At 33.6% G+C, this 24,861-nt stretch overlaps 3 protein-coding genes across 4 annotated transcripts; 2 read left to right on the top strand and 1 right to left on the bottom strand.

Annotated features, from left to right (window-relative positions):
- The first annotated feature begins 263 nt into the window (after nucleotides 1-263).
- Nucleotides 264-4,443, top strand: LOC111046618 (fat storage-inducing transmembrane protein). The gene has a single exon (XM_039428769.1). It carries the CDS (start codon nucleotides 326-328, stop codon nucleotides 1,472-1,474), a length of 1,149 nt encoding a protein of 382 aa, XP_039284703.1. The 5' UTR covers nucleotides 264-325; the 3' UTR covers nucleotides 1,475-4,443.
- Nucleotides 4,444-6,177: 1,734 nt separating this feature from the next.
- Nucleotides 6,178-13,977, bottom strand: LOC111046617 (ganglioside-induced differentiation-associated protein 1). The gene is made up of 5 exons (XM_022332204.2): nucleotides 13,431-13,977; nucleotides 11,957-12,149; nucleotides 10,040-10,222; nucleotides 8,704-8,901; nucleotides 6,178-6,722 (listed from the first exon to the last, which is right to left on the bottom strand). Exons 1-5 carry the CDS (start codon nucleotides 13,587-13,589, stop codon nucleotides 6,412-6,414), a joined length of 1,044 nt encoding a protein of 347 aa, XP_022187896.1. The 5' UTR covers nucleotides 13,590-13,977; the 3' UTR covers nucleotides 6,178-6,411.
- A 51-nt stretch (nucleotides 13,978-14,028) lies between these two features.
- Nucleotides 14,029-22,935, top strand: LOC111046615 (myeloid differentiation primary response protein MyD88). 2 transcript variants are annotated; one of them, XM_039428767.1, is made up of 8 exons: nucleotides 14,029-14,209; nucleotides 15,098-15,237; nucleotides 15,849-16,045; nucleotides 18,385-18,483; nucleotides 19,123-19,250; nucleotides 20,462-20,633; nucleotides 21,808-21,973; nucleotides 22,549-22,935. In XM_039428767.1, the coding sequence occupies exons 2-8, from the start codon at nucleotides 15,113-15,115 to the stop codon at nucleotides 22,574-22,576; spliced, it is 915 nt and encodes a 304-aa protein (XP_039284701.1). In that variant the 5' UTR covers nucleotides 14,029-14,209; nucleotides 15,098-15,112; the 3' UTR covers nucleotides 22,577-22,935. The 2 variants fall into 2 exon arrangements, with proteins under 2 accessions (XP_039284701.1, XP_039284702.1); XM_039428768.1 differs by lacking the exon at nucleotides 14,029-14,209 and adding an exon at nucleotides 14,284-14,447 and having other exon boundaries at nucleotides 22,549-22,924.
- Nucleotides 22,936-24,861: the final 1,926 nt, after the last annotated feature.

Raw genomic sequence — 24,861 nt, 5'->3', positions numbered from 1 at the left:
ACTACTCTAAATAGTATTGTAATGAAAAATAAATAGCCTTATTAAAATGTACAGTATTCAATCTTAGATATTTATATTGTGTTAACAGCATGATTAACCAATCAAAATAAGAATATCATAAAACAATTAATAAGAAAGTAGAATTCGTATAATTTATGTTGAAATTAAACATATTGCATGTCGATTTGAATTTACCGCGCTTGACGGTCAAGGGCATCGATGGAGGTCGAAAAAAGTAACAGCTGATCAATCATAACCAATGATAGTGCTGGTTTGAATCTGGACTGGATCTGGTAGGGAAAGGGACCTTGTGAACTGCTTCACCATGGTCTCAAAAAGAAGACCTTTGCATCCTACTAATTCAACTTCAAGATTGAATTTTCGACCAAATGTCGCTGACACACAAAGAACTGAGAGCAAGGGTTCCAAGCCTCTTCCCGATCCTTCATCAGTGGTGGATATTCTGGTGATGATGGTGATACACGCGTGTAGAAAGGTTGTGTTTGTAAATACTAATATCAAAGTTGCCATCTATTTAGGTTGTTTATTTATTGTTTCTCTTCTTGCGGATGTTCTCCCGTTCCCGAGAACATACTTTTCACGAAAAGACAATGTTTTCAATGTGTATTTCGTGAAGATAGCATGGGGCTGGACTTTGATCCTAACCTTGCCGTTTGCTGTTTTGACTAGCTACACTGTGTGCTGTGGTAAACGTGAAAAAGTTTGGACACATCTCGTCAGATTAGGTGTAGCAACGGGAACTTGGTTCTTTTGGGTAAGACTGTTTGTTTTTATTGAATCTATATACGGCGTTTGTACTGCTAAAGGAGATATGTTTCAGACTAAATCAATGTGTTTGGCCAAAGGATACTACTGGCAAGGGTTTGATTTGTCAGGACATGCATTTATTCTTATTTACAGTTGTCTTGTGATTATTGAAGAATCGCGTTCTATCATAGGATGGGAAGGTATAAGGGACATGATAAGAAACGAGGAACATATTCGAACGACTGATAATTTTAGTCCAAGCACTCCATTAAAAACGCTTTCACCTAAAGAGTTTGACTCATTAAAACAGTCTTATGAGACCTTTACGCCCTTCATCAAAGGTCTTTTTATTGCATTGTCTTGTCTAACAGTGTTGTGGGACTTGATGCTTTTGAGCACAATGCTCTATTTTCATCATATGGTGGAAAAATTCTTAAGCGGTCTCATTGCGGTTTCCATGTGGTTTATTACTTACAGAGTTTGGTATGCAACTCCTAAAATTCCACCCGATTTGCCAGGAGAAGGTATGTTTAAATACAAAGATTTGAAAAAAGTTAATGAAGTTCCACTTCGAAAGAGGACATCGCAAGCTAAGGGAGACTTACCAAGATTTATGGGAATGCCTTTGACAGGGTTGAGGAATCAAGAAAATGCGGACGAAGCTAATGGATCGCCCTCTACCGACAATGATGTTGCCACCACATGATAGATACTACAAATTGGTGCTATGGTCTGGTTAGTGTTATCAAAAATTGTACAAACGAGTCTTAAGATACCTACACTACTTCATTTGAGTAACAAATAGTTGGTAATTCTGTTGAAGATTTCATCCAAAAGAGGTGGAGAAAATATTGATTTTATCAATTTTTATAATATTAAATATGCATTATTTTATGTAAATTTTACATAATATCACTTCTGTTTAGTCTTCCTTATCAATGATGGTAGCTAGTCTTTGATACTGCAATTGTACTGATGATTATTTTAAATTATCATGCAGGATGCCTCTAATAACATCAAATCAAATAATAGAAGTTTATAAGAAATCAAGGTAACAATTTGATAAAAAAAGATAATATAAAAATAAATTAATTTCTATAACAGTTTTTTCTAGTAAAATTGAGATATGTTGTATATTGAATAACTTAATTGAGTTCTATGTTGCATTCATTTTCTGGGACTAAAGACGAATGCGGCTATTTACAATATGAGCCTGTGTCTCTCCACATATACATACATTGTGATTGTCATGACTCTCCATCTCACCATACTACCATGATTATGTTGTGTCTGAAATGGATATAAGATTAGATCATCTATCATGATTTATGACAGTTGATTAAATGAAATACGAGAGAATTTGTGTTGTAACTCTGTAAGTTCATATTTACGCTCAACAGGCTGTTCTTAGACCCGATCTCAACTTTACGGGCTTCTCGGACGCGCTGAATTTATTTCGTGAGTCTTCATGATGCATGGCCTCTTATGGGGATCGTCTATTACGCTCGTATAGTCTACCCCATGAGAGAGAATGCATCCGAAAACTCAGCTCGTCCGTATAGTCGGGGTTTTGTTATCACCAAAATATATTCTAAAAATGATTGACAATCTCATCCTTCCTCTTCGAATATTATAATATAACCACACCACTAGGATCAATTGGCAGTTTTTGTCAAAAAATTATTCATAATTTTTTTTCTCATATAAATTTTAGATTTTTCAACTCAATCAAATTCATTTTTTGATGATTTTTTATCTTGATCAAATTCATTTTTTGTTATAAATGAATCTGCTTTTCTAATTACAATCCAACTACCTATGTGAAATTGAAATTATTAACACGGCGTAGTTTATAGTAACTTGCTGCTTACAGACTAAGTGCCGGTTGCATAACAGCAGGTTAAATTTTAACCGTGATTAATTCCACGAGAACCGATCTGAGAAGCAGTCTTTTCAAAAGCGCCTTCTTTGATTTGTTCTTGTAAAATAATTCACGGTTAAAATTTAACATGATTTTGTGCAACCGGCACTAAGTATATTCATTTTTTATCATTCCCACATGAGCCTTGAGCTTGTGTGTGGGAAATGTTAATTCATTGATAAGAATAAAATGAAAACTTATTTTTATCCTGGAAAATCATAGAAAACCTCTTCTGTAGCTTTTCAGAATCAATAGCATTTATAGAAATAAATTAATATTTTACTTGATATTAAAATTTTCCACTCCACATTAAGTTTATTATGGTTTAGAGAAGAAATTTATGACTATCACTACATACGGTTAAATACTCATGTAGATTAATTATATTGGATTTCATCCACATCGCAATCAAAACTATTGACCATTAATATATTTAAAGGCGATTGTATTTTTAATTGTTGGTAGATTGTGTGAAAAATAGTTATCAGATTAAAAATTAAAAAATATATATTTGAATTCGAGTTTTAGGTTCTTATAATTTGTGTAATGTTGAATATGCAATATGATTAAATTTTTTCTATCATAGTTGATCGATGGGAATTTATTGTGTGGCTTCTTTTTAATGGGTGACTAGAAATAATTGTTTGTGCAATGTGTTCACTGGAAAGGACAGCTCAAAAGCTGTTGTAAACGAATTTAAAATAGACTATATATAATTAAAAAATATATTTGCTTCTGTAAAAATGATAAAATCTTGTTTTCTACCAATTTGTGATTTAATAAAGTTTCAAGTTTAATTTATTTAAGGTTCATAGCTAACAGTTTTTAGGGTGTTTTCAAGATGATAGCTGATTAGCATACAACTTGATCAAGAAAAAAAATCGAAGTATCCTTTAAAAAAAGAAATACTCACATGTTACAATATTGATGTCATTTTCAAGTGATTCTGAAAATGACATCAATTGAAACATGTGAGTAAATTTAATAAAAGGTACTTAGATTTTTTTATTTCTTGATAGCCTAACTAATTAAGAGTAGCCCTAACAAAAAAGTTAGTATAATACCTATCAATGTAATAAGATTTCCTTCTTATAAAATTGGTCTTTCATAGATGTGCCTAAATCTATATATTTAATACAGAAAACTTTGTAGTATGGAGTGCAGTCGTTTGGAAGTATGTGTTAAAATTTAAAAATGTATTAGATTTCAATTTTAAAATTTTTTCTTATTGTAAACCAATATTTACTATTACAGTTATTTATTATTTTTACTATTTACTGAATATTGTGAACCAATATTTAGGTTAATCGTTCTTTACTTGTATTTTTTTTTAATATCTTATCAGAATGGTTGTTGTTTTAAGATAGTATTCTAAGTATAACGAGATTTCATATTATGTAAAAAATTGTTTAATTAATAGAAACGCAACAATAATATTGCCAAAGACAATTACATCTACGCTTTGATTAAAGTCTATGTAAGATGTGAATTAGCTTGAAAATTCGTCAGTGGAATTTCCGTATTTGTTTTTTTCCAATAATCAATAATGAATCACGGAGTTGAAGACTGTTAGCTTGAAAATTCGTCAGTGGAATTACCGTATTTTTTTCAATAATCAATAATGAATTACAGAGTTGAAGATTGATAGAAGCGAAATAACAGATAATCATGAACATAAATGATATTCATCCGTCAAAACTTGTCAATTTTTTATGTTTTATTATGTTCAATCTATCTCTAATTTGCAATTCGCTCTTAAATACTGTATTGTTATATACTAAATTGATGAATAGTTCTAAATAATTATTAGACCATTCCATTGAAATATCATAAAAATAATGATACCTATAAGTTAACACTTTTACTATCTTTGAATTGAAAGAAAGGAGAAAAAAGTTTCTTGAAAAATTTGAAAATGTTCCACAGATATTAATCTTAAGAAATGAAATTTAGAATTGGCAGCATTTATATTATATTTTAATAGACTCAACATCTCATTTATTAATCTATTCTTTTAACTTGCTCTTAAAAATGTTGTAAATTAAAATCTAATTTTAATGTTTTGATATAGCCTTTCAACTCATTCTATGGCATTTTAACCATTCATTATTATAACTATTGATAATAGTTATAAATTTGAAAGAAAAATAGCACAAGGACAACCTTATTATCCAATGTTATTACATTAGTGTTATTTGCATTGTTAATAAATAAATGAGATAATATTACTGTATTCTGTAATTCTGATAGCATGATCGAATCTAATTTGGGTTGTAGTTCTTATTGATGTGAATAGATTTTTCTAAATTTATACCGTAACTATTCTTACATTTATCTGAATCTAGCAAATTTCCTCCTTCCTTTTTATTTTGGGTCAATTCACTTTATTTAATCAATAGTAAATTTTTTATGCTTGGAATTTTTACTATAATAATATAATCTTTTATGAGTAAATTTAAAATTTATAAAGTTTTTCATTCATCATGACTAGATAATTTGCTGCAATATGTTTGTAATCGTTCAAAAAATGTATATTATTTGTTCACTTGAATGTATTATCCATGATAACGATTGGTCCATTTTTCAGTACTTTATTTTGCTTAAACCACTACCCATGACAATTTTCTTCATCTAATGATATATTATATGATTATTCGTGTTTTAGCTTTAATTTATTAATGTTTTATCAAGTTAATGATTTAGGATTGTTGGTTCTTTTTTTTTAATTTGTACATTTGTGTTGGTTTTACATTGAGTTTTATCAAAATATACTATTTTGGATTATCAAATAATAAAATTATTTATTTTATTAACTGCTTTGAAATTTTTTTTCATTCACCAGTAATTATTTTACTTTTGGAGATAGTAATATTGATTTTTTAATGGAATTGCTTTAATATTTTGACTTCATAAGTGGAGATCGTCCATATTGACTGAATTTGTCTTTGAGATTTTATTTTTTGCTTCTTTCTAAAGAATGAAAAAGTGTAAAGCTGCGTTTACACCAAAGTTATTAACAAAATGTATATTTTTACATCCTTATAGATTCTATTAGATTGAACATAACTTATCATACACATGATGTGCGTATGTGTTTGTCAAGCTCCATTTAATCTAATAGAATCTATAAGGACGGAAAAATAAACATTTCGTTAATAATTTCACAAGAACCAATCAGAGAAGACTTTTTGAAAAGACGGCTTCTCTGATTGGTTCCCGTGGAATTAATCATGATTAACATTTAACCGGCACAATGACTAGCTTGCACGTAAGTCTATTAAATTTAATAGAGTTCAACCGCTGATTGAAGACATCATCCGATTCTTTCATTTGTTCTCGAGGCATTCAACCTTCATTTGATCACTGTTATTTAATAGACGTACAAGGGAATATGAATGAATATAAATTCTCATTCATCATCAATTTAAAGTTTTTCACTCAGGCGATTCATCAAAGAATATTCATGGGAGAGGAATCAACTAAAACAATATTTTGTTTTAATTTTAATTGAAATAAATATAGTTTGGTATACAGTAGTTAGAGTTTGGTATAGTATCAGTCTTCAAACTAGATTTTCAATACAAATGTTAGTTGTAAATCTGCATATAGCCAACAATCACCTCGAGGAATCTAAAAATTATTAAGTTTGTTATCAGACATTGGTAGTCGAAAACTAAGTAAAATGGCTATCATTTTTTGAGCATTTTCTTGTGGAAAACTGACTACTTATTTCTCTGCCAAAACTTAATGCTGCCGCATAAAGCAACAACCGCTGAACTGGCTCCAACCACGCCCAAAATGGTGTTCAGCTGAGACATGACAAATGTTTTCAAATGGTAGCAGAGGTCGGGAACTGTTTGCTTGTAGGACTCGCGCTGCTGCACTCGTGCGTAATACAACTCAATATTCTTCTTCTTGCCATTCGTCCAAAAGTAAGATTCCAAACCAAGCAAATACAGCCGGTCCAACAGGATTGTCAGAGCTACGTCGGCGATTGTAAATGAGTCTGTGCACAGCCACATTTTGTCATCACCTGGACAAAAAACATGAATTTCATGATTATGAAAAACAATTGCTCAATAGTTACCAACACCAGTGGAAATAGTAAATGAAATGAAAATGAACTTTATTCTGCCTTTGTAATTGAGAGGATGTCAGATGTAGATGAGAATAGTCAATTGTATTTGGAAAGTCATCACATGTAAATGAGAGTAGTGAATGAAAAAGACTAAGAAATTGTCAAAAACACAGATTTATTGATAATTAGAAAGACCGGTTTCGGTTATTACACCATCAACCGGTATTTCTAAGTATCAATAAATGTGTGGTTTTTGACAATTTCTTAGTATTTTTCATTCAATATGAAAATTACCACAATATCAACTTCTCAACTATACACAAACTGTGTGAGTAGCGAATTGCATTTGAGAAATCGTCAAATTTAAATGAGAAGATATCAGACTGAGAAAATTTTCCAATTGACATGTTGGACTCTTCTGTAGCCTACTACAGTACAGGTTTGATTTGAGCAGGAACGGATACTCTACTACTTGAGCAGTATACCAATAACTACCATAGGCTTTGCATGGGGGCAAATTAATATTTTCAATGGTGAAAGTATTTCCCCTGTACTGTTTACGAATGATTAATGGGTATCATTTCTATGTAGGCCTATGTATTGGCAACGCGACTTTAGTCTCCAAAAACTAAACGTTTTATTGGAATATTGAATATATTATTTTATATGAGTACAGTTATGAAAAATATAAGTACTGGAAGTAAGTTTTTTAAAATCATTTCCCAATTATTACAACTGACAACTTCTCGATTTCAAATAGTATGTTCTCAAATTTGAATGATACTTTCTCAAATAAAATTCTCTATTCTTGATTACAAGTGTTGACTTCTCAAATACAATTGAATATTCTCATTTATATCTGACGTTTTCTCAAAAATACAAATGACTATTCTCAATTACAATTGATACTTTCTCAAATACAGATGGAAAAGGAGCACACGGGCAGTGAACATTTATAATTCTCACGAATACTAAAAAAATTGGATTATTCCCTTTCAGCCCCGGCTTATCGAGTATGACTTACCCCAGTTATATTTTCACTGTCACTGTTGTGGGCGAATCGAGCTTTAGAGTGTGATCAAATTGAATTTATATATATATATATATGTGTGTGCAAGTGCATGTCAGATCATGTATGAGCGGATAAACAAAATCTGGAAAGACGTTGTAACTTGCTAATCACACTGAACGCAAGTGCACGTAAGTGTGAGTGTTCCTATTGCTCTTTCCAGATTTTGTTTATCTGCACGCTTGGTCATGCATAACCAAGCTTGCATTTGCACACGAACGCATTCAATGTGATCACACCCATAAGCGGAGGTAATACTTTAAAGTCTTCTCTACCACTCAACCTTGAAATAGTGTTTAACAATTATTAAATCTCAGTAATAAGTTACAAATTATTCTAAACTCCAAAATCATTGGCTCATCTTTCAGCACATATATTGCAGCTTATTGACTAAGGACTATTGGCCAATGATAATAGGTAAACGGCATTTAGGAAATACTGGGTTTCCCTTTCAGACGAGTATTTTTCTATATTTATAAAATTTCCATCACATTTTTTCCTGTTATCAATTTTGCAGTTGTGAAAGCCTTAAGAGCTCTGAATTAATTTCGGAGTACTTGATAACACTTATCACGACCAATTAGCTAATATAATTATTATTGGCAATCACCTCCTATAAGCTGAGATCGCCAATTGATTCAAACTATAAATAACACAACTCTTGTGCTGAAGATGGGTTCGAGTGCTGTGAAACGCACCCTGAATTTGAAAAAGTCGGTACTCTCGTGAATTTGAAAAAAAAATCATTAAAAGATCCAAACCCTTTATAATTCTAATTTAAAAGCAGGTGAAAAATGTAAATTTAGGACAAAAACAAACTAGAACAATGTTTAGTAAATAAAAATCTTATATTAAGAGAAGAATTACCTGCGTGACTTTCGAGTTCTTTTTCAACTTCTTGTAGAACAATATCGACATCATTCAAAAGGCTTTGGAAGCCTTCTTTGGGTACAATTTTTGCTCTGTTGTGATCATGTGCTTCAGCTTTTTTGAGGAAGACATCCTTCTTTTCAGGATACTTATCCGCTAGACCTCTCAACATATCACTAGCTTTTTCGTCCGCACCTGAAAGTATAATGTGTATTTTATGTCTTTAATGTTATAAATGATATATTAACACTTTATAATAGTAAATACAAATAATAATCATAAATAAATGTTTGTAAGGTCAATGTATACAGGAAGAATAGTTTATCACACTATAAAGCGATAGAAACTCAACGAAAAATGTCATAGCTGAATAAATTACGAGCTCAAAGAATAAAAAATAAACATGTAATATTTTTAGCATTTTTCTTGTAGAAAATTTTCACACACGTCTTGTTGTAAATCTGAGTTAGCTGAATGCAACGCAGAGAATGGTCAATTAAGCTTCATCGTGTTTATGTATAGAATTAGTATATTTTGCTTGATAAACTTTCGAAGTAAAGTAGATAACGTAGAAAACTTTTAAATTGAACTATAAAAACATTGTTCAATCTGAATTTCATCTGTCGGAGGCAGGTGGGCAGTGCACGTCACTATTTGCACACCAGAGAAACACATTCTATGGAATCGTGATAATTGCAAGAAACAGTTTCACTGAGATCCAACTTGAAATTAGGATTTCAGTGAAACTGATACATAAGATTAAGCAGTGCACATCGAGTTTCCTTGAAACGTATTGCAAATTGCAAGGAATCGTAAAAGTTGTATTTTTATATAATACTATTTTAAGCTTATCACGCATTAGCTGTAATTATTGTTCCAGCGATGCTGCCATTTAGCAGGTGTTGTCATCCGCATGAACAAAATCCTACATGTATTCAAAATTTTAATACAAATAAAGAAAAAATATTTCATATCGTATTTAAATTCCTAGCTGAAATTTCTACAAACATTTCAATTTCCAAATCGATATGGCATTTTTTAAATGTTCAAGGTTTCATAAATCGCGTTTCTCTGGTGTGCATCATGCCTAAAGGTATGCTCACATTGGATGTGTGTATGTCAAAGTGCACGTCAGATCATGCATGAGCCAAGAAACTAAATCTGGAAAGAGCTATTGGAACAAGTTGAGTGTTCATATTGCTCTTTCCAGATTTTTTCACATCTGCGCACATGGACATGCATGACCACGCAGGCACTTGCACATAGACGCATACACTGTGATCACACCCTCAGGCTGATAAATTGGCTATATTTATAGTAATTTTACACTTACTAGAAAGATGAGCTCGAACAGGCTTTATGAATGGCATTTTGGGATCAGGAGCAAATTCAGGGTGCAGAAAAGATCCCATGGTGATCACATTAGCTGGCAACTTGTCAATGATTTTACGGAGGTGTTCAATCTTCTGTCTGACTTGCGGTCCTTTATCGGTGGGCATCAGTTTTGGAGTATCACCTGCAAATTCAACAATTGTCGATTGAAATTCAGCCGTAATAAAACTATGACAAAAAAGTTATAAAAAAAGTTAAGACATTACAGAAATGACAAAGAAGTAATGACAAGTGTGGGTAATGGACGAAGATGAGTGTACAACTTCAAGTTGGCATTCATTGGTTGAAAATTTCTCGAGAAGAAATACAACTGAACCAGTTTAACATAATGTAGAAATGGATCTAATTAAACCGGGGCTGATCACCTATCCTTTTTAGGCCATCGGAGCAGAATTCAGCATGATATTTCCCAACAGGACTTGGATCCCTCCGGTGTGCAATTACTAGTTCGGCTCTCTCGTTCAGAAACTGGCCCCTGCATGTATAGCCTTTGGACAGGTGACCATTTGCTGGATAGCTCCATTAACAACTAGAGTGATCCGTTGTCTAGTGGATAGAGTGCTTGCATAGCAGCCTAGAGATCCCAGGTTTAAACTCCCTCATCACCAAAGGTTTTAGACCAGGTCACTCCCGTGCCCGTGTCATCGGATGGGCACGTTTGATTGTCGGTCCCGGCTGAAGTATGACGGTCGTAAAGCCCATTGACGGCTTAAATCATATAATTCAGGCGAAGTAAGACCTTCCCGCAAAGGAAGCCAACAAGTCATACGAATTTACTTGACTTCCATTAACTTTGAGCATATGAAAATAGATTTTTGTAATTATTATTAAACGAAATACAACTGCAACTGAATGTACCAAATGCATCTATAGATTTTTGTTTGAATAAGTTACTGGGGTTCAGCCCTCATCTACGTTTTCAATGTCATTGCCATATTTTTTCTATTTTTTCGAATATTCTTCATCGTAGATTGGTCCTCCCATATATATCCTCCCAAACATAAGTGATTACCAAACGCAAAAAATAGCAGAGATTTGATTCAAACTGCTACTGGATGTAATGATGGAAGAAATGAATTAAATTAATGAAAAATCATTCACAGTAACAATTAAAAGTGTAGGCCCAATTCACACAGAAGTGGCGTATAGCACGAACTTTTTCACTCCTATATAAACATATGGTCCAATGCAAACAGAAGAGACATCTCGCCATGTAGTTTATAATATAGGACATGGTTTACATAGGAGTGGCGTGAAGGTGACATAAGTCAACGTCACCTCCGCGCCACGTCTGTATGAATTGGGCATTTGATGCAAAATTTGTAGTAGCCTACTGATAATATAGAAGCACCGTTGATCCAATAGAACATTGAAAATATTTAAATTTCACGGCACTCAGTTTTCATGTCCGGTTTGCCTTTTTTCTAAACTTTTGATTATGAAATGCTATTTTCTATTCTATTATCCACCTAATCATTATTCAACCAGTTCAATTCAATTATGATTTCTGGGTTGTTTCTTCTCTGGTATTTTTTTCTATAATTGGGACATGAACATGACTGACTTTTTTATTGGCTAAATCTAGTAATAGAAGAAGGTTTGGACAAATGTCTGATTTTCTCACCTCCACTTTCTATTACTGAGAAATACTTGATACTTGTAGTTATCCCATTGGGAACGCTGCAGCGTCGTGGCCGTCACTCTGTAGATACTCTCCTACAGAGTAGTATGGATTGGCTAACAGATAGCTCTTTAATGCTTTCTTGAGTATTTTTAATACTATTATAAAATATAATTTTATTTATTTAATATCATTAATTGATGAACAAATAAATTATTATTTTTAAATTAAACATACCATTGCTGAAGTTGTCTTCAAGATAATCAATTATTCTGGACGAGTCTGGAATTATTTTGATGCCATCTTTCAAAACCGGTACTTCACCTCTTGGATTGATTTCCAGAAACCAAGGTTCATATTGGACCCCTTTCGTGATGTCCACAGGTGCTATTTCAAATTTCAATTTTTTCTCGTTCATTGCCATAATTACCTGGAATATAAAACATTTTCAAGTTTCAATTTAGGATCATTTGTTGTAACATAATATAATCACTTGATATTTTCAAGGGCTCCAAAACAGGTAATAATAATCAAGTAGTATATCACAATGTGTAACTTGTATGGTAATCATTGTGTCCGAATTTTAAAAATATTTACCAGCCCATTATGTTTCCATCATAATTAATATATTTATAAGTATTTATACTATATTTGTAACTTAGCTGGTGTCCAGTAATTGGATTAAACAACCTTAAGGCTCTTAGTACATTAGGCCACCATTGAGTAGACAGAAGGGCCATTGGCGGCCGTGTGTAAGTAAAGCAAGTTCAGTCACCAGTGGGACACCATGATTGGTGGCCGGGTCGGCGACACAAGTGAGAGACCAGCCGGCCTCGAATATGTTGTTGCCGGCCGCCAAAATCTATAGACCCTACTGTAATAAGCGCACAGGCGCAATTAATAACCAGCGACTCGCTCGGACACTAACTTGACGACACTTTTTTTATCTCCCACTGGAAGCACTTCAGCGCCATTGTTGTCGATATAACAATGATATATATGTATCCATTATCTTGCTCCATGTCGTCGATGGAGTGAGGCCCTTTGGTCCTTTCTTCAAGATATTCTTGAAAACTAAAATACGGTCTCTTGGTAAGGAAGCTTTTAAGTTCTCTTTTAAACTGAGGAGTATTTTCCAATATTTTCAATTCATTGGGTAAGCAGTTGAAACCTTGGAGCAGAGATATTTAGGTCCATATTTAGCCAGTCTTGGTTGGACTGCTAACACATGAGTATCGTCCCTCTGTCTAGTGTTGGTGGATCTAGTATCGTGTCTTTAGTGGCTTAATGTAATACGAGCCTAATTATTTTGTTTATGAACAATAATTGTCAATGTTTTTTATAAGCAAGATATGATTTGTAAGTTAAGGAATGATGAAAGTATAGATGTATTTGTTGATACCAATTATTGAGATAATATTACTAATTGCCAAGTGTGTAACTAATATTCTTAATAACCCAGTGTTACCTAACTTAAAACTGTTAATTATCAAGGTACCATATCTAGATTACAGAGTCTAACCACCGTACAGGAATGATTGCATTTGAATTTGAAAAATATACTTCATATGAAATATTATTTGACATTCAGTATGAAAGTTAAATAAAAACAGCTCACGTGATTGAAACAGTGAATATTATATGTAAACTATTATAAAAAATATGAATGACTATACCTAGGTAAATATAAATTGATGAACTATTATCTTACCTTTTGAGAGTAAAATGAATAACCATGAGAATATAAAACAAGTCCATTTTCGTTGGCTTTAGAGCCAAGCACGAATAAAGAGGCAGCCATAATTTTCACAACGTTATGATAATTTGTTGGGCGAGGTAATAATCTACTCCATAACCTCCAAGAGCTCATGACTATTCAAATATATATCTCATTACTCACTTAAAATAAAAGTTCAGACTTTACCCTGCATATCTAAAAGCAAATTTACACTCAAGGGTTTATTGGCACAAAAACAAATACCCCACCAATAGTATTATTTCTATTCCAATCTAAACGAAGAATCTACAATCGCCCAATACCAAAAGTTTAAAAATCTAAATTTCCCGCACTAAAACACATTTTACTTGAAATTCTAATTTATAAACCCTTTTGAATTATATGAGTAACATTTTTTTAAAACCTTAATATTTCATGTATTTCTGTTGAAATAGTTTAAAAATTCAAATTAACTAAAGAATAAAATTAATAATAAATTTTGCAACTTGTTTTGATAATCAGCTGAGCTTACAATGCCTTTATAATAATAATTATTACTATCTTGATAGTAATGTCAACAGATGATTAAGATCACGTGATCTCCACATGTCACGTCATCAAAATTGTATGGTTCCTTATCTAGATTTGTTTTGATTGTCTTCCTGCTGTACAAATATTTAAGTTTAAATCTAATTTTAAAGATCAATCTCATAGAAATATTTCATCATTATAGTTTTAGAAACTATGCAATATTTTTCCGCAACAGATATTCAGTAAGTATAAAATACTATGCTATAATTATTTTGACTTCTAGCATTTTTGGTTATGTTCTTAAGTAGGTTAGGTCAGTATTTCATTTCCTTATACAACATCATTGCGATAATGTTCTTCAGGAGAAAGTTTTCTTCTGTTTATTTCCTTAATACGTAATTTTTGAAATGCATAGATAATTGAATGTTGCAAATACATCAAACGGCGTTAATAATCTTTTGCTTGTACAACTCTGAGCAGGTATGACATGTAAAATTATAATTGTATTAATGTTGAGATTTTTAAATTTACTCACATCACACTTCTCTAGACCAGAGATCTGGATTGACTGTCTGGAAGTGGACATGACTTAGTCCTTGTGATAATAGTTATAGCCTACAAAAAAAAAACACAGCCTAATTCACTTTATTTACTTTGTCATACAAGACATTCGGAAAAATATAATTTTACAGCATTTCATGAAGATGGACTTGCCTGCAATAGCATCACATTTGTCAAAGCATTACATGTTAAGTTTTGAACAATATATGTTTCAGAACATGCTTTTGTTGACTTCAAAAAACTCCACAGATTAAAATGGTGCCTCCATTAACCACTTCTTGGTTTGTGCCCTGAAGCCTGTAACGTCAAGACTTTCCACCAATCTTACTTAATCTGGTAGAGCATTGTAAATCCGCAGTGCTAACACCGAAAAACAATCGTTATCTAAATTAAAAATACCAATTTTTTAGATTGTATAAGTAAGTAATAGAAACCTGATTTTTGATACATGAAAACGTAATTCGTTTTTAAAAAAATCGGTTAGTTTATTTGATTGCTAGGATTTTTTAAAAATAGTTGGTTCTGTATATTAACCTTCCAATGTTTAAACATTTTCAATTCATCTACAGGCCTGAAAGTACTAGATGGCAGCTTCTGATGTGGCAGAAAGATTTACTCCGGTTACAGCACTTCGATTGCAATCAAGAACAACACTTTCGGAGCATTTGAACCCTACAAAAGTAATTCCTTCTCCTGGGGGTCTTCCAAGGTAAGCAATTAAAATTATTCATTCTTGAAAGCGTGTAAGCTAAAATTTACATGATACTGCTCTTACACTTACGTTAATCAAGTTTTTTTTGTTCCAAAGCTCAGATCATTTTGGATGATGCCCACATTACTATTTATCATCAATTATCAATCATTTAACATAGCACAACTTTCAGAAAAGTACCACAGCATTCATAAAGTATAAAAGTATTCACTTGTACTTAATTGCCTACAGCGATGTGTGCAAATTGATTTTCTGTTGGTGACGGAATGGATTAGGCAGATATTATATAGGAATTTACAAGTGTGAGGGAGGATGTGAGAATTACAATCCTAACGATTCTTTCAACACTTGCGGTTATAGAAGGGAGGAGAAAGCACCACTCAATTATGAGTGAGTGGATATGAGATATTGTTTTCAGACGACTGTCGTGTTTGGGGTTTTCATGTTAATATAATGCGTGGGTCCCGACTGTCTTCAACATATCAGTAGTCCTGGAATTGATCAGATGTGACCTGAAAAGTCTTCAGCAAGCTGGGTCGTATCATTTTCTTGATTTTAATTTATTTATCTAATGCATATAAAACTAATCATGGTTAATTCACTTGCAGAGACTGGCGAGGACTTGCTGATCTATGTGATGTGCCGGCGCCTGGGCCGGGAACGGCCGGCGAGAAAGATGCTACTGACACCATTTTGACCGCTTGGCAGAAGAAACATCCCACCACAGCTTCCGTGGAACGACTTTGTCAGTTTCTAGAGCAGCTCGACCGCTATGACATCCTTGATGATTTGGAAGCTTGTATCAGTGAGTAAATTGCTATTCAAACCCTCGCAACTCTACAATGATACTCTCAAGTTCTTGAGCGTTTTTATAAAACTTGTCTCAAGCTAATAAAAAATTGGATGTCCCTAGGAAAAATTTTCCTAGCTGCTTCGCCATCGTAATTTACATTGAGATTTTATTATTTTAGGTCCATAATGTGATAAAAAACTACACAGACTAGTCAAAAATTGAAAAAAGAGGAAGAAAGCCAATAATAGCTAGTCACAACAAAAAATTCAATAATATGATCTCATTAGTCTGTTGTCAAATATAAAGAATTCACTGGTGGAATACAATGGGTTCTCCACAATTTCCTCAGCGTGCCGTGAAATCGCCAGGTCGACAGATCTCTTGCTGTTATTGGAGTCTTGTTGATAGGTAGGCAAGGACAATTCGTTTCCTGCTCAGCCTCTCATAGGGTACATCCAATTTATGGCTCTCTCTTGTATCATATGAAAACTGCCTTGTGGCAAGCTTATCTACATTCGCATGGGTTCTACAAAGAGCATGACAAATATAGATAGCAAATACTGTATCCTCTCTCTAACAAAGAGAGGACGACAATAAACCAGTCTGTCAGCCCTACAGATGACCCGCAAGGCTTTCTCCTGCATGCGCAGCACACTTTACTTTACTCTACTTTTCTTGTTCGTCACAATTATTAAACTGCATTAAGGGAGCAACGATCCCGCAGTATATGACACGTCAAAGTTTAATCTAATATCTACCATATTTCAACATAACAGATCCCACATAACATGCATCAATCAAACATTATTCAACAAGGAAGTCTGCTAACCTGTACGGACACAATACAATAAGGAATTCCCTGAGTGTTTTTTTGAACTCCTTCAAGCCATCAATTTCTCTTATGTGAGATGGGATTGAATTAAATATCTTCATTCCCATATAAAACGGACCACTCTCCAGCAGGCTAAGTCTGTGGTGTGGGTAAACAACATCCAACATCAGCACGTCCAACATCAGCAGTTACACCCCAGAGAACTAGGCCATATAATAAATAGGATACTCTGAAAGAAATCGAAATAGCATACCTTTAGGTAGTGCATGGGAACACTACCTCTCAGCCCTCTCAGTAGGAAGACTACCCTGCTTAGCCTACAGCAAACAGCCACTATGTGACTGCTCCACGACAGCTTCCTGTCCAGGATCAAGCCAAGCAGCTTCATCGGAGCAGACTCCTATTCATCTCCGTTTCTAAGGATCAACACAATGATTTGTGCTTTCTGATCATTGATGAAGAAGAGATTTGATGAGAACCAGTTTGTTGCAAACACCCTGTTCTGAACCACAGCTTCCTTCAGCTCCTCAGTAGACCTACTGCAGCCCATGTCAAAGAAGGTCGTGTCATCAGCATAGCAGACAGTCGTTCTGCCATCCACACATGCAATGTCATTCACTGAAATAAGAAAAAGCAGATACCAGCACTGCCAGAGGCAGTGAAAGAAGGTACTAGTTCTTACCAAATTACAACAGCAATGAACAAGATTTGAGTTTGTCAGTAGATCTTGGGTTTCAAAGAGCCAATAATTAAAAAAATTTGAATCTGAATATAGTCCAATATACCTTACAATTTCTCGATGAATGACCAGGCCATTCCTGGGTAGATCGCGTCATTCAAAATAAATATTTAATGCCTAGGCCTTTACACTTTCGCCAAGCCGCTCGCCGAATGACCAATACGAGCGGCTCGTGTACGGTATGGGCGGATATGGATATGGGATACGGATATGGGCGGATTGAAGGAGAGAGGTGTCGGAGTAACCATCCACACTCTCACAATCATCTTCATTCGTACAAGCTCGGCGAGAGTGAAGCGCCGGCATTATGTTGACATTCATGCATAATACAAGTAAAGAGTACTGAGTCGATTAGACATTTTTCTGATTTTGAGAGTATATGTAGAGGCTGATACAATAGAAATATTATTGGCCATTTTTCATTTGAAAAATCTAGATAAATAGTTCTTGTTTTTGTATTGATCGTTTTTATATTGAGCTTTCTTTTGCTGTGCGCCCCATATTGTTTGGCGCCTTACGTGACCGCATACCCCAAGCACCGGCCCTGAGTGTTTTAATCCAACGGTCCCGTTTTCCATCCCTGGTCTGATCAATATATCTTTCCCCGTATGCTTCACTCGTTATGTCTGTAAGTCACGTCCGTGACCCTCAAATTGAGCAGGTATGTCCTTATTGAACTGAACCTCTCAGATAGTTGAATATTTTATTTACTATTTAGCTGTTTTTAAACGTTAATTCATATTTTAAAATTCAATATTGATGGTGTACATTTGTTCGCAGCTGATGATGTTCAAAGATATTGGGACAGATTGAACAACGATAATCAAGTTCAACCGTTCTCTAGTTCAAGTTCGCCTTATGATTCAATTCTCACAATTGGTAAGTCTATTCTCTTCAATTTTCATCAACAACACTATACATTTTTCGTATAGAAACATTTCAAAGTATTTTTACTCATGATGTAGCATCGAATGCCATTGATCATACAATCTTGTTGATATTGAAATGTTTTATTCAATCAAAATAGATACATGAGTATTTCGAATCACCTTTCATTCAGATATTCTAATTTTTTAGAATAGATGTGTTGTGACTGATGTGGTTTTCCCCATAGTTCAATAAATCATAGTGTGATTGAAAATTTATTGATTGTTTTTCATCTCATTTTTTATTGGAGTTTGTTTGTTATTTATTTTCAACAAAATATTGTTATATTTGGGTTCTGTCATTTTTAAATCCACTTATTCGACTTTAATATATTCATTACTTCTTTAGCGTGAATTTATTTTTGTGTGAGCTGATTCTTTTTGGCAAAGTTCATTATTTTTTTATATGTGACAATTATTTCTTTCCAATTATATTCAATATATTTGAGAAAATATCGTTTTTATTTTACAGTCACTTGAAAAAAAATACAAATTATTACTTTTGAACGTTGAAAAATTTCATTTTTTTAATTGATGAGTGAATAATGCCTTTCCTTTCAAAGCATTTTATAAATAATCATTTCAATTTCAGATGACACTCAAAGGATATCTTTAGGATTGCCACCTCAGAACTATCATGCATTCGTATTATTCGCGGATGAAGACAGGGAATTCGGTATTCAAATTGTCGAGACTTTGGAAACCGACTATAATTTAAAGGTAACACTAATTTTAAATGTTTGCCATCATAAATAATCTTATATTCGAAAACGTTTCAACTAGAAAATAGTCACTAATGATAGTAATTTTTCATGCTGGACTTGAATCTGTTCAATAGTAATCTGTAATGTTTTCTATGTTACAGTGTAATTGATTCAAGTAATTCCAGTTTTTTGACTAGAAACGTTTTGAAAATGTGTCCCATAACATGAACTTGAGGTACCTACAGATTACTCGTTCGAATAAGTTTAGCTTTTCAACTCCATGTATATTAGTTTTAGTTTTATTTCAAGTCATTGACCAGCGCTGCTGGATGGACTGTGTCAAGGGTTTATAAAACATGTCACAAGAAAGTTTTAAAATTGCATCTCACTATCAAGAAATTCACTCATGCTATGAAATGGATGCTCCACCAAGAAATATTTCAAAACTGTCTATCACTTGACCCACTATCCTTGACCCACTCTGACATCTTGTTGAAAGCAATAAATGGACAACTCTTCAGAGTCCTTGCTGAACGGCATCTTGGCATGTTGATAAGGTGAGTCTGACGGGTTCCATAGCCATGTATCTCACCACGAGTATCAGCACTTCTAGCTCTGTCTCTGATGCGAACCAGACATTCAAGAATGTACTGATTTGCAACAGTAAGCATTTTTAGCCTCTTGAAGAGTGGTCTGCAATGAGCCATGTAGTCACTGCCCGTCAGCACTCGAACAGCCTTTTTCTGCAGAAGCAGCACATTGCCAAGTCGTCCAGAGTGTTCCCACAGGTGAAGTCCATAACAGACATTGCTGTGAAACATGGCATAGTAGACAGTAAGAAGGTATCCGGCACCAATTTCAGATTTCAATTTTCGCAGAAGATAGAGCGCACTGGACAGCTTGGAGCAAACATTGATAATATGACTTGAACAGCTTATTCTGGTATTCAAGGAAAATCCCAGCAACTTTAAAATCCCATCGATTGTTAAACATCTCAGTATTATGTTTCGTGGACAAATCAAATCTAAAATTCTGATTCTGAGAAAGTAATGTTTGAATTAGAGAATTTGTCAGTTGCTATTAAAAATCGTGAATTTGATCTTGGTTGAATTTTGGATTTATATCAATGTAAACTTCAATTGCATTAAAATATCCATTCACGCTTCGATGTAAATTTTATGTATTATACCTTTTCCTCTCATAATAAGTGAATTCTGTTTTTCTCAGATTTGTTACAAGGACCGTGATCTGGTTGGTGGGATAAATTTCGAACATGAAGCCATTGTGAGACTGGTTTCCGAGAGATGCAATCATCTGGTTGTAATTCTTTCCGACAACTTTTTCCGAAGCAATCCTGTCAATAAGTTCTACACGAATTTCGCTCAGGCTTTAGGAATAGGTGAGTTTGGAATTTGTCGATAGTAAATAAACTTGGTTTGGAAATGATCTAAATTTTTAGTGGCTCTTTTCACATAGCTAAGTTCTTAATGCTGTATAACAAGCAATGGAACTCTAGTGTAATATTTGATGTATTCCAGTTTTCTTCATCGGAGAAGATGATCAGACACAATACTTCACATAGTTGCTTATGAATACATGTCTAATTGTAATGACTAATCAGTGTGTGTTGCGTCATAAGCAACTATGTGAGGTATTGTGTCTGATCATGTCTTGTCTTGTATTGACTAACTGGTGTGTGCCTAGCCTTAAAGTTTATGTGACAGAGGAGAATGAAAACATCTAGGGCCTGTTTCCAAGCTCGGTATTTAGCTAAGTTCCAGACTTTAAACAGCTGGAGTCAGAAAATTGGCTTTCCGAAACGGGGCGTTGTCGTAGTCCACGTTTAAATTAAACTTCGAAAAACTAGAAAATTGAACACAAAATAAAATAAATAGAAAATAGTGTAAAGTTTCAGCTATTTCGAATTATTTAGGAATGTCAAGGAAAATCCTTTGTTTTCGTTAAGGAAAAACGTTTCAAATTATAGAAATGAGAAAATAAAGATTATAATAAAAACTACGCCCCGTTTCGGAAAGCCAGCTTTTTGACTCCAGCTGTTTAAAGTCTAGAACTTAGCTAAATCCCGAGCTCAGAAACCTTACACATTCGAAGAGCTGCTTGAGTCTAAACTGCAGAGTTGTACTCATAACAATGTGCATTTTGTACTTTTATTTATGAAGGCTAATTTTTACTTCATTATGAACATTTTTCATAAATTTAGTTTCAGATTGATTGAATTTGAAATATACTGAAAGATAGGGCCTACTTGACCTACTGAAATCTTGGAGAATTTAAAATAGGCCTATAACCATCCTCGGTAAATTGAGAATCTATATGCAAAATTCAAAGTTAATCAGTCCGGTAGTCCAGAGTTGATGATGCGTCGTCATTCGTGAATTCCCTATTCCGTATAAGCCAATTCTTTCCTTTATTATATTATATAGAATATAGATAATTCAATCAGTCAAGTAATCAACTGTCAAATTATGTATGCTCCGGGTTCAGTTGATTGAAAATTTATTGAATAAAAGCATGAAAATCAAATCTATAGCCTTATTATTGTTTGGTTTCAGAGCAAAAAAGAAGAAAAGTAGTGCCATGCATTTATAATTGTGATCCTCAGCTCCTGCCACCAGAACTGAGGTACTATTACATGCTGAATTGCCGCAATGAGAACTTCTTCACGATATTGAACAGATCCATTGGCGGTGCTACCACATTGGCACTTGCGAGTGGAAGGTATGCATTCTGATATTCTACTAACGTATGTTCGCATGATTTCATTTCTATTAAAATTGGCCAAATGAATAATTATGCAACTCGTCCATTCGATACATGGTTATCAACCAATAGTTGATAATGATGCGTGGATCAGATCAGTGCTGTACTAGAATTGAAGCCGATCAAAAAATGAAATATACTTTTTCAGAAAATAAGTGCACAGACAAATATCTTCAGAAGCATACAAGAAACTTCTTATTTGTAGACAGTCTTATTGAAAAAAAACTGGTGTATTATATTGAAGTTGAGTAACTATGTGTGCTATCAGGCTAACTATAATCTCTTTATTATATCTCTCTAACTATCAATCTCTTTATTCAAAACATACATCAAAATGTAAATGAATGCGTCTTTATTTATTTATTATTTTCAACAAAATACTATTATTACTAAATAAATAAATACTAATACTATTTTTATATTTAATATTCGAAGTTATGCAGAATTTCATTACAAAATAAAATTCCTCTTCACAGAAATCTCCTTTGAGGTGTCGGCAGTCTATTTCAAGGAACCTTTTGTTGATCTTTCAGAAAATCTCGACGTGTTCGACTCTCTTAAGAAAATTTGGGAGGGGAGGGTCCCAGTTCGTCGAGTTCTCAGTTCTTCAAGTGCCGAGTTTGACAATTTCTAGAAATACTGAGACAAGTGGGAAGCTGAGCCTTTTAGTTGGTCAAGTCTCACGGCATTAAGTTTTCCCACAGTTACCTTGAAAAGTGAACATTCCTGCACTGATTACAGAACGCAAAGAATCACTTTTCCGCTCTATTGCGCAAAATACTTTGCGTATTATGTTGCAGCCATCCCAATCAGCTGTTGACATTGTTGGCGTGTATTTTGAATGCAAATTTGTTCTATGTATATTTTGTCTGATTTTCAAATAAATAAAAATGAGAACTCATTAAATTATACATTTTGAATATTATTAATTATTCATTATTTTTTTCATTCTTGAATTGATTGGTTGAAAAATTATTTAGAAATTAAGATTTACTCAAAATTATTCAAATTTTTAAATTAATTTGATTAATTTAATTTTTTATTTGAATAAATTATCGATTATTCATTTTCAATTGGATTATCAAGTTTAAAATAATTAAAGTTGTTATTAATAACAAAATTATACAGACAAACATTTGATGGATTTCAGCCATCATTTTACCAATAATAAACCACTTCTCATATTCTATAACTGTAGGAAAAATTTTATGTGAAATACGTGCGCAAAGTTCCTCTGCTGCACTCAAGAAACCATTCCGCCCTCGCCTACGGCTCGTGCGTAAACGTTTCTTTCGGTGCAGCAAACTGTCACTTTGCGCACTAGTTGCACAAATAACTATTTTGTTGCAGGCTGATACACACGTGCACACTAGGGGTTAGTGAGAATGGGTTAGGTAGAAGCTAGTCGAAGGTTAAAGGTTAGGGGGTAGTGTTTTTAATTTAAATAGCAATCTGCTGGTATTATTCGATAATTTAAAAATAACATATTTGATACTGTATCCAATGGACTCTCTAAAAGCAACAGGAATGTGACAAACTGAAAACTGGGCATACTGAAGTTGCCTATCCGGGCTGATCCTTGATCAACTGAGATCTCGATAAAGTGGATGTCACTCTAAATTATGGCCTACTGGAATCGAGTTTCACTTCATTGTTGCAGAGGCTTTATGACAGCTTTAACGAAACGTATTTAATGCATTACTTACTTACTGCCATGGCCATACATATGTAATTAGATATTTAGCCGCACCAACAAAGCCCCTCCACCTCTCTCAATTCTCCGCGGCCTCCTCGGTTGCTCTAATTCTCTCCATATCGGCATTCACCATGCACGTCGTGGTCTTCCTCTCGGTCGTCGTCATTCCGGATTTCTAAATGTAAATCCAAGTGCTTATTTATTGAAAATCGGTATAGGCCTAATCCAAAGTAAGAAATGACAAATTCAAGAAATTATTTAAATTACCTACTTTGTCTACAGCTCAAAATTTATAACTGGTTTCATAGACATTAACATTGAAAAATTATTTTTGACCACGGTAGTTCATTTTGTAACTTGCCAAAATTTGTGATTTGTCTCAAAATGTTATTTGGAACTATGATAATACAGTAGTTTGAATATTTCTCGAAAATACATTTCAATAAGCGACCAAGAATAAAATCTATTTCAGTATTGTGATCATTTGATTTTATCTGTGATAACATTTTCATGGATATTTATTAACAAGAGAAAATACTATTTTCGTAATTTGTAAATAAAGAGTATTATAAATATTTCTTTGTGTTCTGTGTGTCGCAAATCCCCAAATGCAATATCTGATTTTAATAGTTCAGCTTTTTATGTGTTTGAAATTGATACTTATTTAATTATTATTTTTTAAATGAAATGAATGATTGTGCTGCTGACAATAGTGCTCAGTATGCACTTGAGCCGGCCATTTCATCTCTTGCTGAATGAATTTATCCCTTAAAAGTTTAAAAGTATCATATACAAGTAAAAGACGTTAAAAATCTTGTTAAAAATAGTGTAAAGTCAGTTTGTAGTGGAATTCACTAATAAAATATTGCGGTTTTTGTAATGGATGGAAGTTAGTAAACAGCCATCGCTAATATAGAGCTTGATAATGGGCATGTAATGAACCTCAACCCTGAAACAGTGAAAGTGTAGCTGGTGTGGCAGGGATATAGGGTTAAGAATGTCTCTTTCACACATCATCCCCTCTCACTCCGCATTTATATGGCGGGTGTGGAAATTGTTTGAAGTGAGGATACGATCGAAGCCAGAACGAACTGACCAAAACCTTACCCCTACTCTATTGTCCAGTCAAATGGTCATTTTCAGGAAACAG

The sequence above is a fragment of the Nilaparvata lugens genome, chromosome 5 (genome assembly GCF_014356525.2).
Source record: "Nilaparvata lugens isolate BPH chromosome 5, ASM1435652v1, whole genome shotgun sequence".
Taxonomy (NCBI): domain Eukaryota; kingdom Metazoa; phylum Arthropoda; class Insecta; order Hemiptera; family Delphacidae; genus Nilaparvata; species Nilaparvata lugens.
The sequence above is the reverse complement of the archived record's forward strand: the minus strand, read 5'-3'. Positions and strand labels throughout refer to the sequence as shown.